General features: G+C 37.0%; 1 protein-coding gene and 1 pseudogene across 1 annotated transcript in view; one reads left to right on the forward strand and one right to left on the reverse strand.

The window, feature by feature from the left end:
• The window catches only part of LOC124522069 (uncharacterized), a 144,216-nt gene that overhangs the window by 19,064 nt on the left and 108,406 nt on the right, over nt 1-16,746 (reverse strand). The window contains exons 51-53 of the mRNA XM_047093256.1: nt 9,275-9,379; nt 8,569-8,622; nt 8,090-8,194 (exon numbers count right to left, since the gene is read on the reverse strand). Of these exons, the coding sequence (XP_046949212.1) occupies nt 8,090-8,194; nt 8,569-8,622; nt 9,275-9,379 (264 nt within the window). The remainder of the gene's footprint in view (nt 1-8,089; nt 8,195-8,568; nt 8,623-9,274; nt 9,380-16,746) is intronic.
• LOC124522118 (iron-sulfur cluster assembly 1 homolog, mitochondrial-like) lies at nt 2,516-3,121 on the forward strand (annotated as a pseudogene).

Genomic DNA, 16,746 nt, shown 5'->3' on the forward strand with positions numbered 1-16,746 from the left:
TCTACAATAACCTTTGAGGCTTCTAAATTAACAAGAAAAATAAAAAATAATTAGTCCAAAAGGAAGGCAAGAATGGAAGGAAACAGAAAGTTGAACATGTGGTACAAAAACGGGAATTCAGTAAAGTAGATTTAAACACAAATATGTCAGTAATCTCATAATTACCACTAATATTGCAAAAATGATTTTCAGATTGCTAATTGTTTCGGGTTTTTGCATGCTAATTGGTTAGGATTTTTGCATTGTTTGTTTATACAAAGATTAGCCTGTGATTTTCCTTTTTTGTGTTGTCTTCATCAAATTTCGGTATAAAGATTATGATAGTTCCATAAATCAAACTGGCAAGTGTTTCTTGTTTTTATGTTTTTTGAAGAGTTGAGTAACGTGGAAATTATTTCTTACTTATATGCTAGGTAAAATTCATCAAGGAAGTGATCTAAGGCTCAAAATTTAAGAATTTAAAATATCTGAAATCTAAGGATTCAGAGAAGTCAAAAGTAAAAGGATGGATAAGTATAGACCATACAAACACTAAGCAAAGGTAGAGTAGGAATATTAACATCAATCAAAATAGGCTTTAAGAAAAAGCTTTTCTAGTAATAACAAAAAGAAGTTTAATTCACCATGAAGATGTTATAATTCCAAACTTGTATGCTCGTATTAACACGGTCTCAAAAAAAAAAACAAAGAAAATTATAAAATTATAATGAGAAATAAAAATCCAAAATTACACTGAGAGAAATTTTTTAAAGTTCATTTATTTTGAGATAGAGAGTGTGCGAGCAGAGGTCAGGGGCAGAGAGAGGGAGAATCTTAAGCAGGCTCCATGCTGTCTGCACAGAGCCAGATGTGGGGCTCAAAGTCACAAATTATGAGTCATGACCTGAGTCATAAGCCATCTAGGCACCCAGGGGGAGATATGATACATCTTTGTCAGTAGTTAATAGAATAAGCAGATATTAAGATATTAAATCCTTAAGACTTCAGGATATTTGAACAAGAAATTTAACAAAGTTGATTTAATGGAGATATAGGCAACACCGTACCCAATAATTTCAGAATGCATGTTTTTTCACATAGGGAATATTTAGCAAAAATCACCATGTACTGGATTATAAAGCCAAATCTCAACACACTAAAAAGTAATGGCTATAAGCAATTCAAAAATAATAGTAAGGAAAGTGTCACTTAGAAGAGCACTAAATAGAATAAATCACCTAGGAATAAAGTTAACAAAAGAAGTACAAAGATCATACTTCAAACACTACAAAACATTGTTGAAAGAAATAACACAAAACTCTTAGCAAAATAGGAATAGAAGGGAACTCCTTTAATCTGATAAAAGTGATATATATAAAACTTCAATAAGGTAATACTTAATGGTGAAATATGGAAACGTTTCTCTTCGCGATCAGAAATGAGGCAGGCTGGGGCGCCTGAGTGGCTCAGTCGGTTGAGTGTCCGACTTCGGCTCAGGTCTTGATCTCATGGTTCATGGGTTCAAGCCCCACATCGTGTTGACAGCTCAGAGCCTGCTTCAGATTCTGTGTCTCCCTCTCTCTCTGCCACTCTCCCACTCATGTTCTGTCTTTCTGTCTCTCAAAAATAAATAAACATTGGGGCGCCTGGGTGGCGCAGTCGGTTAAGCGTCCGACTTCAGCCAGGTCACGATCTTGCGGTCCGTGAGTTCGAGCCCCGCGTCGGGCTCTGGGCTGATGGCTCAGAGCCTGGAGCCTGTTTCTGATTCTGTGTCTCCCTCTCTCTCTGCCCCTCCCCCGTTCATGCTCTGTCTCTCTCTGTCCCAAAAATAAATAAACGTTGAAAAAAAAAATTAAAAAAAAATAAATAAAAAAAAATAAACATTAAAAAAATTAAAAAAAAAAAAAAAGAAATGAAGTAGGAACTCCTGGGTGGCTCAGTCGTTTAAGCATCTGACTCTTGATTTCAGCTCAGGTCACAATTTCATGGTCCTAAGATCGAGCCCCCACATCAGGTGTGGTGCTGAGCATGGAGCCTGCTTAAGATTCTCTCCCTTCCTCTCCCTCTGCCCAGCCCCCACTTGTGCGCTCTCTCTCTCTCTCTCTCTCTCTCTCTCTCTAAAAGAAAAAAAGGAAAAGAAATGAGGTAAGGATGTCCGCTATCATCACATTTACAATACTATACTGGAAATTCTAACTGAAGCAGTAAGGCATGATGAAGAAATAAAAGGCATAATGATAGAAAAGAAAGAAAACTGCCATTATTTGGAAACATAATTATATATGTAGAAAACTCAGGAGGATATTCAGATAATTATAATTTATAAAAGTATAGAAAGGTTGCTGGGTACAAACTCATTACACAAAAATCAATATTTTTTATGTATCAGCAACAAACTGAAAAAGAAAAAAATTTAAATATACCATTTTCAATATTATAAAAAATACCTAAAAATAAATCCATTGCATTAAATGCAAAGCTTTACCTAGAAAATTATACAATAGCCAGCCTGGGACACCAGAACACCAAGAAGGTGATGTTAACTTTGTTAGTCCAAGCCACTGTTTGGACTGTGAGGAAAAGGAAGATGCAGGCCGACCCACCTGCCCCTACTCTGGCACTTTCAGCAGTAAACAACTTCTCAAAAATAAGTTTGAACACATAGGTGTGAAAGTTTGTGTTCAAGCCAGGGATTGTAATAGCTTTTCTTATATTCTAGAATATACCAAAACAAAAGTAGATTCCGATGGGGACGTTGTTCAAGATGGAGTCAGAGTGTTCATCAAAAAGAAAGCACAGCTAACACTTTTAGGAACAGAATTGGTCTAAGTTGAAGAGTTTGTGTTCAACAACCCCAACAAGAAAAGAAACTTGTGGCTGTGGAGAAAGCTTTAATATGCGAAACCTCGGGACTAGTCTGGCTGTAAGCTCCTGGAGGCTTGTGGAAGTCTGCGGGCTTAGGAAAAAATCACGTGACTGTTATATGCTTAAGGTTTATAATGTATAACTGCCTTATGAGGAAAATACAGTGATGCATTTTGAAAACGAAGCCACTATGTTAGACTCTAGATGATGTTATTTGTATTCTTTTTAGAGGACAGAAAATGAGAAGCCATCACTTTTGGAGGGTCATTTTTCTACTTTTTCCCTTCCTTTTAAAAAATTCATGTGTAATTAACATTCAGTAAGTTTTAGATGTACAATATCCTAATTACACAATTTTATACATTTCTCAGTGCTCATCAAGATAATTCTACTCTAAATCCCCTTTACCTATTTCACTCACCTGCTCCACTCACTTTTCTGTGAAGGAAAAAAAATCCTACTCTGCACTTAACTCTCTTGAATCTTTTCTGTTAGAACTAATTCCATTACAGTTGCCTTTCTGAGAGGATTTTGGGAAACGTATTCTTAATAGGTATGCAGTCATTAGATCTCTGTTGAATGGCCTGACTGCAAATCCATTGGCATTTTCCTGACCAGTTGACAGCTTTTAAAATTTAGAGGTAGGAAGTTCTGACTTTTAATCATTAAAATTTTTTTTTTAGTGCTCACAAGTTTATATTTTTAGGTTTGTAAAGATTCTTGTGTATTTTCTAAATACACTGACAAAACAGATTTGGAGGTTTACATACGTCTTAGGACACTTATACATTAGGCAGGTAAATTACATTAAAAAGATTGGTCTTCATAAAAGATCTTCCCAGAGAGCATTAATATATATTTTTAAGATTTTATTTAAATTCCAGATAGCATTAGGGGTGCCTGGGTGGCTCCGTTGGTTAAATGTCCAACTCTTGATTTCAGCTCAGGTCATGATCTCACAGTTTGTGAGTTTCAGCCCCTCATAGGGCTCTGTGCTGACAGCACAGAGCCTGCTTGGGATTCTCTGTCTCTTTAACTCTCTACCCATCCCCTGCTCACTTGCTCTCTCTCTCTCTCTCAATAAATAAATAAAAAAACATTAAAAAAAAATTTAAATTCCTGATAGCATTAATCTTTTCCCTCTGCTTTTACTGTGATTATCTTAAGTTCTCTTAGTCTGTCAATAAGATTTCAGCCACATCTATTTTTTACTTTGATGTTTATAATTTATTTAGTAATTCTATAATGATTGCTTAGTACTTTGTTTCTTTAGTTAGGCAATTCCCCTTGTTTTATTTTTAAAATTTAATTATTTTTTAATTTTATTTTTTATAGTTTCAAGTTTTAATTCATTTTTTTAAATGTTTTTTTAAAATTTATCTTGAGAGAAAGTGTGCATGAGAGGGGGATGGGCAGAGGAGAGGGAGAGAAAGAATCTTAAGTCTGAAGCCAGGCTCCATCTCAGGACTGTGAGATCATGGTGTGAGCTGAAATTAAGAGTCAGATGCTTAAGGGGTGCCTGGGTGGTTCAGTCCGTTGAGCGTCCGGCTTCGGCTCAGGTCATGATCTCGCGGTTCGTGAGTTCGAGCCCCGCATTGGGCTCTGTGCTGACAGCTCAGAGCCTGGAGCCTGCTTCAGATTCTGTGTCCCCCTCTTTCTCCGCCCCACACCTGCTTGTGCTCTGTCTCTCTGTCTTTCAAAAATGAATAAACATAAAAAAAAAAAAAAAAGAGTCGGATGCTTAAAACCAACTGAGCCAGCCAGGCGCCCCTCAAGTTTTTACTTAAACTCCAGTTAGTTAACATATAGTGTAATATTACTTTCAGGAGTAGAATTTAGTGATTCATCACTTCCATACAACACCCAGTGCTCATCACAAGTGCCCTCCTTAATCCCCATCACCCATTTAGCCCACCCTCCCCACCTTCCCTCCAGCAACCCTGTGGGGATAAGCTTAGGAATCCCCCAGGTTTACACCAATGGGTTAACAAGGCATAAAGAAATACAGTCATAAAATGCTCACACCCAAGTTTGGGTAAACTAGATTGGCACTCCAAGAATAGGGGGGTGCAAAGACACCCCAAGAATAGGGAGGCACAAAGCTGCCAGGAATAGGGAGGAGCAAAGGCACCCCAAAATAGAGAGGGGGTGCAGAGGTCCCAGAATAGAGAGGGAGAGGCAAAGGCCTAAAATAGGTATGGTGCAAAGGTGCCCAATAGATAGGTATATGAAATTTTTTTTTAATGTTTATTTATTTTTGACAGAGAGAGAGAGAGAGCATGAGCAGGAGAGGGGCAGAGAGAGAGAGAGGGAGACACAGAATCCGAAGCAGGCTCCAGACTCTGAGCTGTCAGCACAGAGCCCGACACGGGGCGTGAACCCACAGACCGTGAGATCATGACCTGAGCCAAAGTCGGATGCTCAACTGACTGAGCCACCCAGGCACCCCTGATAGGTATATGAAATGAGCAAGATTAGATATTCAGGGTGGAAGCACCCCCAAGGTAGTACTACAGAGAAAATCTGCTTTCACAGGAGAATAGGGCCAGGTTAGGTAAATTGGTGAATTGGACTATGGACCGCTGTGCTGCAGGCAAAGCAGCCCGAAGCGGGAGATGGTTAACGTCAGAAAAGCTGCCTTATTAACCCTGAGGTTATTTCCCCTATCTGCCTTATCCCCTAGGCTGGCAAAGATAAACAGGTATGATAAAGAGCGCCCCCTGTCTGCTGTTAACAACCATCTACCCATCTGCCTGGTGCCCAGATTTTGTTTTATATTGACCCAAACCCCAAACACTGTATATCTTCAAAACCCCCCTTTTCCCTCACGTCCCCAAGTTAATGTTCCTAGTTTGTCTCTTTGTACACACCCATTACATTTGGGTGTAAGCCTTCTGATCTGAATAAATATGGGGCAAGGGCCCTTATTCGGGGCTCTTGTCTTTTCCCCAGACATTATCCATCTCTTGCTTTAATCTTGTGTCCACTCTTTTGCTGGTCAAAAGAGAACTTTAGACTTAGAGTCTATGACACAACCCTTAGTTCTTTCTCTATCATTTGGAATCTGTTTCATGGTTTGTCTCTCTTTTTAAAAAAACATTTTTAATGTTTTATTTATTTTTGAGAGAAGAGCACAAGCAGGGGAGGAACAGAAAGAGAGGGAGACACAGAATCTGAAGCAGGCTCCAGGCTCTGAACTGTCAGCACAGAGCCTAACAAGGGGCTCGAACTCACTGAACCATGAGATCATGACCTGAGCCAAAGTCGGATGCTTAACCGACTGAGCAACCAAGGCACCCTTGTCTCTCTCTTTTTTTTTTTTTTATAAAAAAATTTTTTTAAGGTTTATTCATTTCTCAGAGACAGAGCGTGAGCAGGGGAGGGGCAGAGAGAGAGAGGGAGACACAGAATCTGAAACAGGCTCCAGCCTTTGAGCTGTCAGCACAGAGCCCGATGCAGGGCTTGAACTCATGGACTGCAAGATCATGACCTGAGCCAAAGTCAGATGCTTAACCGACTGAGCCATCCCGGTGCCCCTGTCTCTTTTGGTGCCACCATGTTATGTAACCTTCTCATTTTGAGATCTAGTTTTATTGAATCCATGAAATTGCTCCGTAATATGAATTAATTGTCAAGTACTTCTTTTTGGTTGTTCCTTAGGTTAAACTGACTATATTACTACGAGATGGAGTTATTTGTTTTTTGCATGCTATCTTCCTTCCATTCCATCTTGTTTCCTTATTTTTCTTTTGCTATTTTTCTCTGCTGTGCTAATGCTAGAATTGGTGCCATATCCTTTCTTTTCATTTTGCATATACTTCAGCAGTTGTGTTCAGATTTTCATTTTATTCTCAGGATTTAATGTAACAATGTTTAGTTGCTCTTTTGATAGCATCTCAGACCAGTTAGCTTTCTTCAGCTAGATGCATTTAAAGAAAACTGTTCTACTCACTTCTATTGTAATCGGAGAGTGTGGTGATATGTTACATGGTCTTCATTATATGTGAGCCCTGCTCCCATATCTGAGGTTTGGTTTAATGTCCCAACAGAGTTCGTTGCTCTAGTCAAGTAGAATGAACTCGGTAAAGACATCTAACCAAACCAAAGATCTGTGCATGGGATGGTATTCTTGGGCTTCCCATCAGACCTTCAATTCTGCCTGTAGCTCTTTGTTCTTGTTCACTTTGTTAGGTATTGGAGGAAAGAAAAACTAGACAGATTTTGTTTTTTTCATCATCTCAAACTGGAATCCTCTGGACCGGTTTAGATAGTATTAAAATAAATTGAAGATTTGAAAGAACTTACTCCTAAAACTCTCTGTGCCTGTCACCTTTTGTTAGAGTGACAGGTGGTGGTGGACAGTTGATAGATGCAATTATTTGATAGGTTTTTGCAATTATTATTATTGGTCTCTCGATTTTTTTCATTTCTTTGCTCAACATAGGTAATTTATTTTACGCTGGAAAAATGTTCATTTTATTAATATTTTCAACATCTTAATCTCATGTTATATATAACATATTGTAATAGTATTATTATGCTTGATAGCTAGTATGTTTTTAAAATTCTTATTATGTTTCTCTCTATCCCTTTTTAGTCTTTCTGACTATATCAGAATAGCTGAGGCATATATACTGGAAATAACCATCCGTCAATGTTTTAAAGATTTTTATTTTTTATATTTATTTTTATTAAAAACATTTTAAACGTTTTTATTTATTTTTTGAGAGAGAGAGAGAGAGAGAGAGAGAGAGAGATAACAGCAGAAGGGCAGAGAGAACAGGAGAGAGAGAATTCCAAGCAGGTTCCACACTGTCAGCGCAGAGCCTGATGCAGGGCCTGAACCCATGAACCATGAGATCATGACCTGAGCTGAAATCGAGTTGGACACTCGACCAACTGAGGCACCCAGGCACCCCAACCGTTAGTCAATTTGAATCATTCTTCATCATAGGCTGTTCTCTTATTGTTCAGTGTTTCTTTTAAATGTTTCTCATTCTGTTTTCATTTTCTTCTTTATTCTTTGATCTGAGAATGGTCTGTAAGTACTCTCACCAATTTTAATTATTCATAGTAGAACACTCTCTTAAAGAAGAGACAGGATGTGCTTTCATGTGAAACTTGAATTCAGCCACATCCTTTAAAAAATGCCCTGTTGATACTAAATACACACTATCACTGGTCTATGGATACTCTCAAACCCAAGCTGTCCTAAAGGGAATGCATTTTTATATACAATGCTTACCATCAACTGGTAGGTTTTGTGAAAAATCTTCAAGTTCTTCGTGTGACAGCTTAATCCCCATATTTTCCAGAAATGGGACGAGGTTATTCATAGCCACCTTTCCTCCTTAGGAGAGACAAATTATCATAAAAACAACCGAGATGTAGAAAAACTCTTTACTAATCCATGTATATTATGGTTATCACTTTACTCATGAAGACTTTAAGGTCCAGTAAAAGCTAGTCAACGGTATAAGGAGGGTCAATTTTAAGACTAGATGTAGAGTCTCATCCTCAGACTATCTTTTTGTTCATATCAACATAGTGCAAGTTCGAAAAGGGCTGGGTAATTTCCTAGGGATTTATGGCATATATCACATATCCATAAATATTGGGAAATACACATGTGAAATTTTTAATGTAATAAAAATAAATCTGTGTATATGAAAAATAAGAGAATATCACAGATATATCTGTTTTCTCGTCATACTTCTCACTCACTTTGAAGAGCCTTCACACCATCCAGCAGCCCTTTTTGATACACCTTTCCTTCAGCTGTAAGAAAAGACATGATTCATGGTCAGAGAAAAATAATAAGGGAGATTCACCTAAATAATAAATATTCTACAATTTTCCTCCTATTTCCATAATTTCAAAAAAATAGACTTTTTAATGATTTTTCTGAAATGTACCTAATTTCCTCTCAAATAGTGACAAAGTTGGTTTGGAGAAAGATTTTTAATGAGGCAAATTTATTCACTTTTGCATAAAAGGCAAGGATTAGTGGCTTAAAACTTATAAAACATATCTCATTTGATTTATTTTTACCTCCGACTTCTTTCCTTACATTCTTTCTTTTTCCATTTTTACATTTTTCCACTTACTCTCAGGAATATTAGTGGAACTAAGGACAACAATACACATATCTTATTGGCAAGATTAAGGGAAATAGCTATTGATTACCATAATGAAAATGAAATGACCCTGATTTTTTGGGTCACTTAGTTTTTATTCTAAAATAAAAACTAAAATTTTAGTTTTATTCTAAAATAATTATTTAGAATTATTGTAAATAATGCTAAAAGTTTTCAAAAATGATTAAATAAAACAAAACAACCTATAACAATCTGACAGCATTTTAGAAGAAAATCTCACAGGCAAGTAGTCTAAACCCCTTGAAGTATACATATATATTTTAAATCCTTACCATCAACTGGTAGAGTTTTTACTAAATTAAAGTATTCCTTGTCTGTGACCTCAACTTTCATGTCTTTCAGAGCACTGTCTACATCACTGACATCAACTTGCTTTCCTAGAAAAGACAGAAATGGTGATAAAAAAGAACTTGCGAAGAACACAAAATTAGTGAGTTTGATTACAATCAAATGCTGTTAACTAGCAATATTTTTACTCATGTGCCATTAAGATAATTTCATCGGAACTTAAGAATCACATAATCTATAACAAACAAAGAAATTAAAATAAAAAAACCTTTTTTAAATGTTTATTTATTTTTGAGAGAGAGAGAGAGACAGAACATGAGTAGGGAGGGGCAGAGAGAGAGAGAGGGAGACAGAATCTGAAGCAGGCTCCAGGCTTTGAGCTGCCAGCCCAGAGCCCAATGTGGGGCTCGAACTCATGAATGTGATCAAATCACGCATGACCTGAGCTGAAGTCGGACACTCAACCGACTGAGCCACCCAGGCACCCCCCAAAATTAAAATTTATTATCACCTTGGCTGGTTTATAAATATATAAAAAATAAAATAATAATTTGGGTCTTTTCTTCACAAAATAGAAATGTAAGTAGTTCTCCTGATGGTTTGAAATTGTAATTATGTTAGGAGCAGTATAATGTTAGGCACATAAATCGAGAAAGGTACAAAGATGACATGCCTTAATATGAATTAATAATTAATATAATATATATATAAATACACATAGTGGCACTTGTTAAAAAGTATGTTTCAAAACAGGTCCTCAGGCTTCCACAGTAATTTTTGTTTTGTACTATTTTTATGGTAAATAATCTTTTGATTATTATACTTTTGTAACTTCAAGAAGGAAAAACAATTTTGGTTTAAGTAAGCCTTTTGTTTAAATCAGTGTAAAGGGAACCTCTGAAGTTTGCTGCCTAGAATCCTAAGCTTTTAGTTCACAAATTAGATATGTTGCATATTTCAAGTGCATATGTCTAGTATAAATTTCTTTTTATTTATTCTGCTTAGGAGTCACTTGGCTTCATTAGATTTATACTATTTATCTGTTCTGGAAAGTTCTCTTCAAATATTGCCTCTGTCTTGCTTGCTTTCTCTTTTCTTCCTGGAATTCCAAATAGATATATATAAGATTTTCTTATCTATCCTCGGTGTCTCTTAACCTCTCTTTCATAGTCTCCATTTCTTTGTCTTTCTGTGCTATATGCCTGGTATTGTCTTTCTCTGTCTGACTGACTTAGTTCACTTAGTATAACGCACTCTAGCTCTATCCACATTGTTGCAAATGGCAAGATTTCATTCTTTTTGGTGGCTGAGTATTATTCCACTGTATATATACACATCTTCTTTATCCATTTATCAGTTGATGGACACGTGGGCTCTTTCCATAGTTTGGCTATTATTGATAAATGAAACTAAGAGCTGGTTCTTTGAAAGAATTAATAACATTGATAGCCTCCTAGCCAGACTTATCAAAAAGACAAGAGAAAGGACCCAAATAAATAATATCATGAGTAAAAGAGGAGAGATTACAATCAACACCACAGAAATACAAATAATTATAAAAGAGTATTATGAAATTTTATATGCCAATACACCAGACAATCTGGAAGAAACGGACAAATGTTTTAAATTTTTACTATTTTCACCTCTCAAAAGTCTTTTTGGTTCTTTACCAAATTGCTTGCTCTTTCCTTATGTGTTCCAGCCTCTCTTTTGATTATTAAACTATATTAAGCATGCTTATTTAATAATTTTTGGTCTGATAATTCCAAAATCTAAAATCTCGGGGCACCTGGGTGGCTCAGTCGGTTGAGCGTCCGACTTTGGCTCAGGTCATGATCTCGCAGTCCGTGGGTTCGAGCCCTGCATCAGGCTCTGTGCTGACAGCTCGGAGCCTGGAGCCTGCTTCAGATTCTGTGTCTTCCTCTCTCTGACCCTCCCCCGTTCATGCTCTCTTTCTCTCTCTGTCTCAAAAATAAATAAACATTAAAAAATAAAAATAAAAAAAACAAAATCTACAATCTCTGCTCATCGGCTAAATGTTGTTCATTATGGGGGTCTTACTCATGGTGACTTGTTTCTTTGTATGTTTAATAATAATTTTAAACTATAAACTGCTCTTTATGTGAAATTTTTGTTTTGAGAAAGAGAGTACCCTTCAAGACAAGAGTCAGATTGATTCATTCTAGATTATCAGTGCATGAGGTCAGGCGACACTTCAGGAGCATTAACATAGCACATCAATACACAAAGACCATTGCTTATTATAGATTATCCCTTAATTCAGTAGCCTTGGCTATATCCTCCTTGCTTCAGAGAAACAGCCGTTTCTAAAGTTAGTCAAAACATCTTCAGATCTCACATTAAGATCATATTTAAATCTGACAGCACTATATACAATTATAATCTCTACTGCTACCTGAAAGTATCCAATATTGTTTTGACTAGTTGGTTACTAATAATGGACTATTGCTACTTTCTCCCCATATTACTATCCATGGTGGAGATATGATTACTATCATATCACTCTCAATCCAGTGACTCTATTTCCTTCACCGGTGGAGAAGAATTCTACTTCTGTAATTACAATTTCTGTAGTTCAAGAAGGGTCCATATCCTAAACAGATCATTTGGAAACTTCAGTACCACACTCTGATTTAATATTATTTGTTGGTGGGTCTTGTCTTCAAAGTGAAAAGGGACACAGTAGGCTAAATATGCAATAATTAGTTTAGTTTCTCTTGAAAGATCCAAGTCCTTAACAGATATAATATTGGTTCAAGTGACTGAACATTGCCCTTTCTAGAGATTTCAAACTGGTAAAACTAAAGGATAGGTGACATACTTTTGTAGTAATTATTACTTGGTGCTTTGATGCTGCTCAAAGAAATTGCTATCATAAAGGTAGAAGTCCACAGTAAAACAGATGATATAATGACTAGAGAGAATGCTGTAGCAGATCGTCTTATTAAATAGACTGTGCAGAAAAGAGTTAACACAGCAAACCTAAGTCTGCGATCTTTACAAGAGCCTGCTTGCCAGGTGGCACTTGGCTGGCATACGGGAACTCGGATTTCAGAATGTTCCCTCCAATATCAACTGATAAGCCTAAGTCACTGTGCCTAGACTTGTGCAAACAATGCGATTCATGGTGAATATTTGTTTTTCTTCTGGGAGTCTGGTATATTGAGAGTTGTTAGGCAGAGAGTGCCTATGTGACAAGCCTCCAATAAAACACCTTGGGCACTGAGGGCCTAATGGGCTTCCCTGGGCACACACGTGAAACTGCATTTTTGCTGCTGGAGGGAAAGTATGCTATGTGTGACCCTTCATAAGAAGGAGAGCATAGGAAGCCTTCACATAGATTCTTCTAGAAGCTGCCTACATGTTTTTCTCTTACTGATCCAGCTATATCCTTTGTGTTTACCCTTTGCATCATACAGTTCTATGGGTTTTGACAAGTGCAATATGTCACGTATTTACGAGTACAGTAACATACAGAATAGTTTCACTGAACCAAAATTCCCTTGTGACTCTCGTGGCCATCACTCCTTCCTATGCCACCCCCCGTAAACTCCTGGAAACCACTGATCTTTTAACTGTCTCTACAGCTTTCCCTTTTCCAGAATGTAATATGTTGGAATAACACAATATGTATGTAGCCTTTTCAGACTGGCTTCTTCCACTTAGCAGTATGCATTTAAGATTCCTTCATGTCTTCCCATAGATTGATAGCTCATTTCCTTTTATAACTGAATAATATTTCATTATGTGAAGGTACCACCATTTGCTTATTCATTCTTTAATTGAAGGTCATCTTATTTGCGTCCAAGTTTCAGCAATTATGAATAAAGCTACTATAAGCATTTGTGTGCGGTTTTTGTGTAGACATGCTTTCAGCTCATTTGGGTAAATACCTAATTTGCAACTGTTGGATCTTATGGTAATACCGATTAAGTTTAGCTTTGTAAGAAATTGCCCAACTGTCTTCCAGAGTGACTCTACCATTTTGCATTCCACCAACCATGAATAAGAGTTCCTTTTGTTAGCCATTCTAATAGGTACGTAGCATTCTCTCATTGTTTTCATTTGCAATTCCCTAATGACATATGATGTTGACCATCTTTTCATATCCTTCTTTGCCATCTGTAGATCTTCCTGGGTGAGGTGAATATTCAGATCTTCTGTTCACTTTTTAAAAAATGTTTGTTTATTTATGAGAGAGAGAGTGTGCAAGGGAAGGGCAGAGAGAGATGGGGCAGAGAATCTGAAGCAGGGTCTGCGTTGACAGCAGAGAGCCCAATGCGGGGCTTGAACTCATAAACCATGAGATCATGACCTGAGGCGAAGTCAGATGCTCAGCCAACTGAGACACCCAGGTGCCCATGTTCACTTTTTAATTAGGGTTGTTTTCTTATTGTTTAGGTTTTTTTTGTTTGTTTGTTTGTTTTTTAATTTTTTTTTCAATGTTTATTTATTTTTGGGGGGACAGAGAGAGACAGAGCATGAACGGGGGAGGGGCAGAGAGAGAGGGAGACACAGAATCGGAAACAGGCTCCAGGCTCTGAGCCATCAGCCCAGAGCCCCACGCAGGGCTCGAACTCACGGACCGCGAGATCGTGACCTGGCTGAAGTCAGACGCTTAACCGACTGCGTCACCCAGGTGCCCCCTTATTGTTTAGTTTTAAGAATTCTTTGAATATTTTGGATATAAGTCCCTTATCAGATATGTGTTTTGCAAATATGTCCTTCCCGTCTGTGGCTCATTTTTTCATTTTTAAAAACTAAAGTTCGTGGTTTTTTTTAAAGTTTATTTATTTATTTTGAGAGAGAGCATGCTCACCCATGCAAATAGGGGAGGGGTAGAGAGAAAGATAGAATCCCAAGCAGGTTCCGTGCTGTCAGGGCAGAGTCGGACATGGGGCTCAAAATTCATGAACCACGAGATCATGACCTGAGCCTAAACCAACAGTCAGACACTTAACCAACTGAGCCACCCAGGCATCCCTAAACTAAAGTTCTTTTTGAGTGACCTCTTATAGATAAGAAAAACATGTGTAGGATCAGATTCAAAGATTCCATTATAGAATTACAAAATTTGACTTCAATTTTGTAAAGAAATACTTGGAATGGTCAGATTATAATATCCATGACAATAAGATCTGGCAAAGCCAGGATTTTTACCTCCTTGCATACATTTCAAATTGATTATTTGCCACAATCCTACATAAAACAACATATCACTGTAGGAATAAAAACCCCACATTATTGTATTTTTAATTTTATTTTGAGAGAGAGAGGGAGAGAGGGAGCGGGGGAGAGAGGGAGGGGGGGAGAGAGGGAGGGGGGGAGAGAGGGAGGGGGGGGGAGAGGGAGGGGGGGAGAGAGAGAGAGAGAGAATCCCAAGCAGGCTTCATGCTAGGCATGAAGCCTGATGTGGTCCTCAAACCCATGACCCTGGGATCACGACCTGAGCCAAAATCAAGAGTCAGATGCTCAATCAGGTGCCCCAAATTTGCCACATTATTAAAAACTGATTAAGATATTTTGTATTATATTAGAGGACATCACCAATTCATGCCTCCTCTGAAATAAAAATAATTCTGGAAAATCTGTAACCTTGAGCCCTGAATTAGAACTATACCTTAAGGGACCATTTGGGCATTTCCAAATGGATTTTATATAGTTGCTTCTGAGTTATGAATATGTACTAATAATATTATGTTTATTTTCTGGATGGGTTGAAACACTCTTTTGTCAAAAATCCATAGCACACATAGTGGTTAACAAACTTTTAGATGTCCTGTTACCTACCTAGAGCATTCCATCTTATCTATTCAAGTGTAGGGCAAAATATTTTCTTTTGGTAATTATTCATGATTATACAAGAAGTTTTGCCTATTATTCAGAAATTTCACTGTCTTTTGAACACAAAAACTTCTGGCAATATTTAAGAGACATTATCAGAATTGGAAAATTACAGTAAAGACCTCAAACTGAGGTTCTTAGAGAGTCCAAGAAGCAGGTGGTTCATATAAGTCACCTGCTGACCCCAAATCCAAGATCCTCAGAACAAGCGGAAAATTGCATGAAGTAGACAGCTTCCATGTAAGATCATGAGAATAAGAAAACACTGATTGTCAGTGCTTTGTATACTTTTCACGTATTTTTATTCTTATTTTGTCATATTTATTCTTTTCATTACTTAATTATATACTTCTGATTTAGCCTATCATGATCTCCCTTAGTACTACCAATAACTTATTAAAGTTTAAGGTTTACTAGAGACAATCAGTTTGCTACAGTTAGGACAATCCTAACTCTATAACTCAGCCTTTTACTAGCAAATCAATTTAAAGAATTGCTGTGGGGTAAGTGACAATTTATGTGTATGAATTGTGCATGACTTTCCAATACTCTTGATGGACCTTGTCTTCTTATAAAGAGTCCATGAGATTAGAAGCTTTTCTGGGGAAATAAATAATATCTAGTGGAACAGATTCCTAAGTATGATGTATTCCATCTACAGTAATAAAAAAAATTTGTGGCTGACTTAGCATATCATACAGTCCATGCCCTATTATTCAGTACAATAAGCCAGGTAAAATTCCCTGGATAAATGATAGAATTGCCTTCAATTTTCTTTTGACTAGAGGGGGATTTGCCCCATTGTTAATAGTGCGTATTGTACTTAGATTCATACCATAGACCAATTTATCTAAGAAAAGATAACTTGATTATGTAAGGTAGACTTAAGACATTATTGGGACTAGTTTTCTTTCAGGCCTAAGAAATACTGGACCATGATTCTAGACTGCCTTCCATTGCCTTCTTATAACACCTTCAGCTAGTTTTGTTTGTCTCACAGCTGTTGGAGTTCTGCTTTTCAGAGTCTTAAATGCTTCTATGTAGCTGCTGTATGAACAAATAATTAAACAAATGATTCAGAGGCAAAACCAGGATGAAACTATCCTGACATTCAGATGTCCGCTCATCTCAAAGAAAATCAACAATAGTGAAGGTCTGGACAGTTCCTGATAATCTCTCCTGGGGCTTTGGTTGAGTGAGGATCAAACGGTGGAATTAGGAATAAAAACATTCTCACATTATTAAGAAAAGTCTGTTGCTATAATAGAACATTATCAAAAGAATACCAATTGTGAAAGACAGAACAAAATGTATTTGGACAGTACCACATTCTATTGCCAGATGAAAAACAAAGACCTAAGGTCACTTGCTGTATTATGCGGAGTGAATACCAGACTTAAAAATATATATTGTTCCTTATTTATAATAAAAGGCACATCTTCATAATGTTGGAGGAAAATACTACATATAATAATATAAGGCTAATATCACTGTGCAGAAAATTATGTTGTTGATGACCTATTCAAATAATTATGTCTACATAATTATGTAGTATCTCAGTTATAACCTAAATTTTGAAATTTCTTCTCAT

This window comes from Lynx rufus, unplaced genomic scaffold (genome assembly GCF_022079265.1).
Source record: "Lynx rufus isolate CCGP_SWC_20201006 ecotype Redwood Valley unplaced genomic scaffold, mLynRuf1.p SCAF_34, whole genome shotgun sequence".
Lineage (NCBI taxonomy): Eukaryota > Metazoa > Chordata > Mammalia > Carnivora > Felidae > Lynx > Lynx rufus.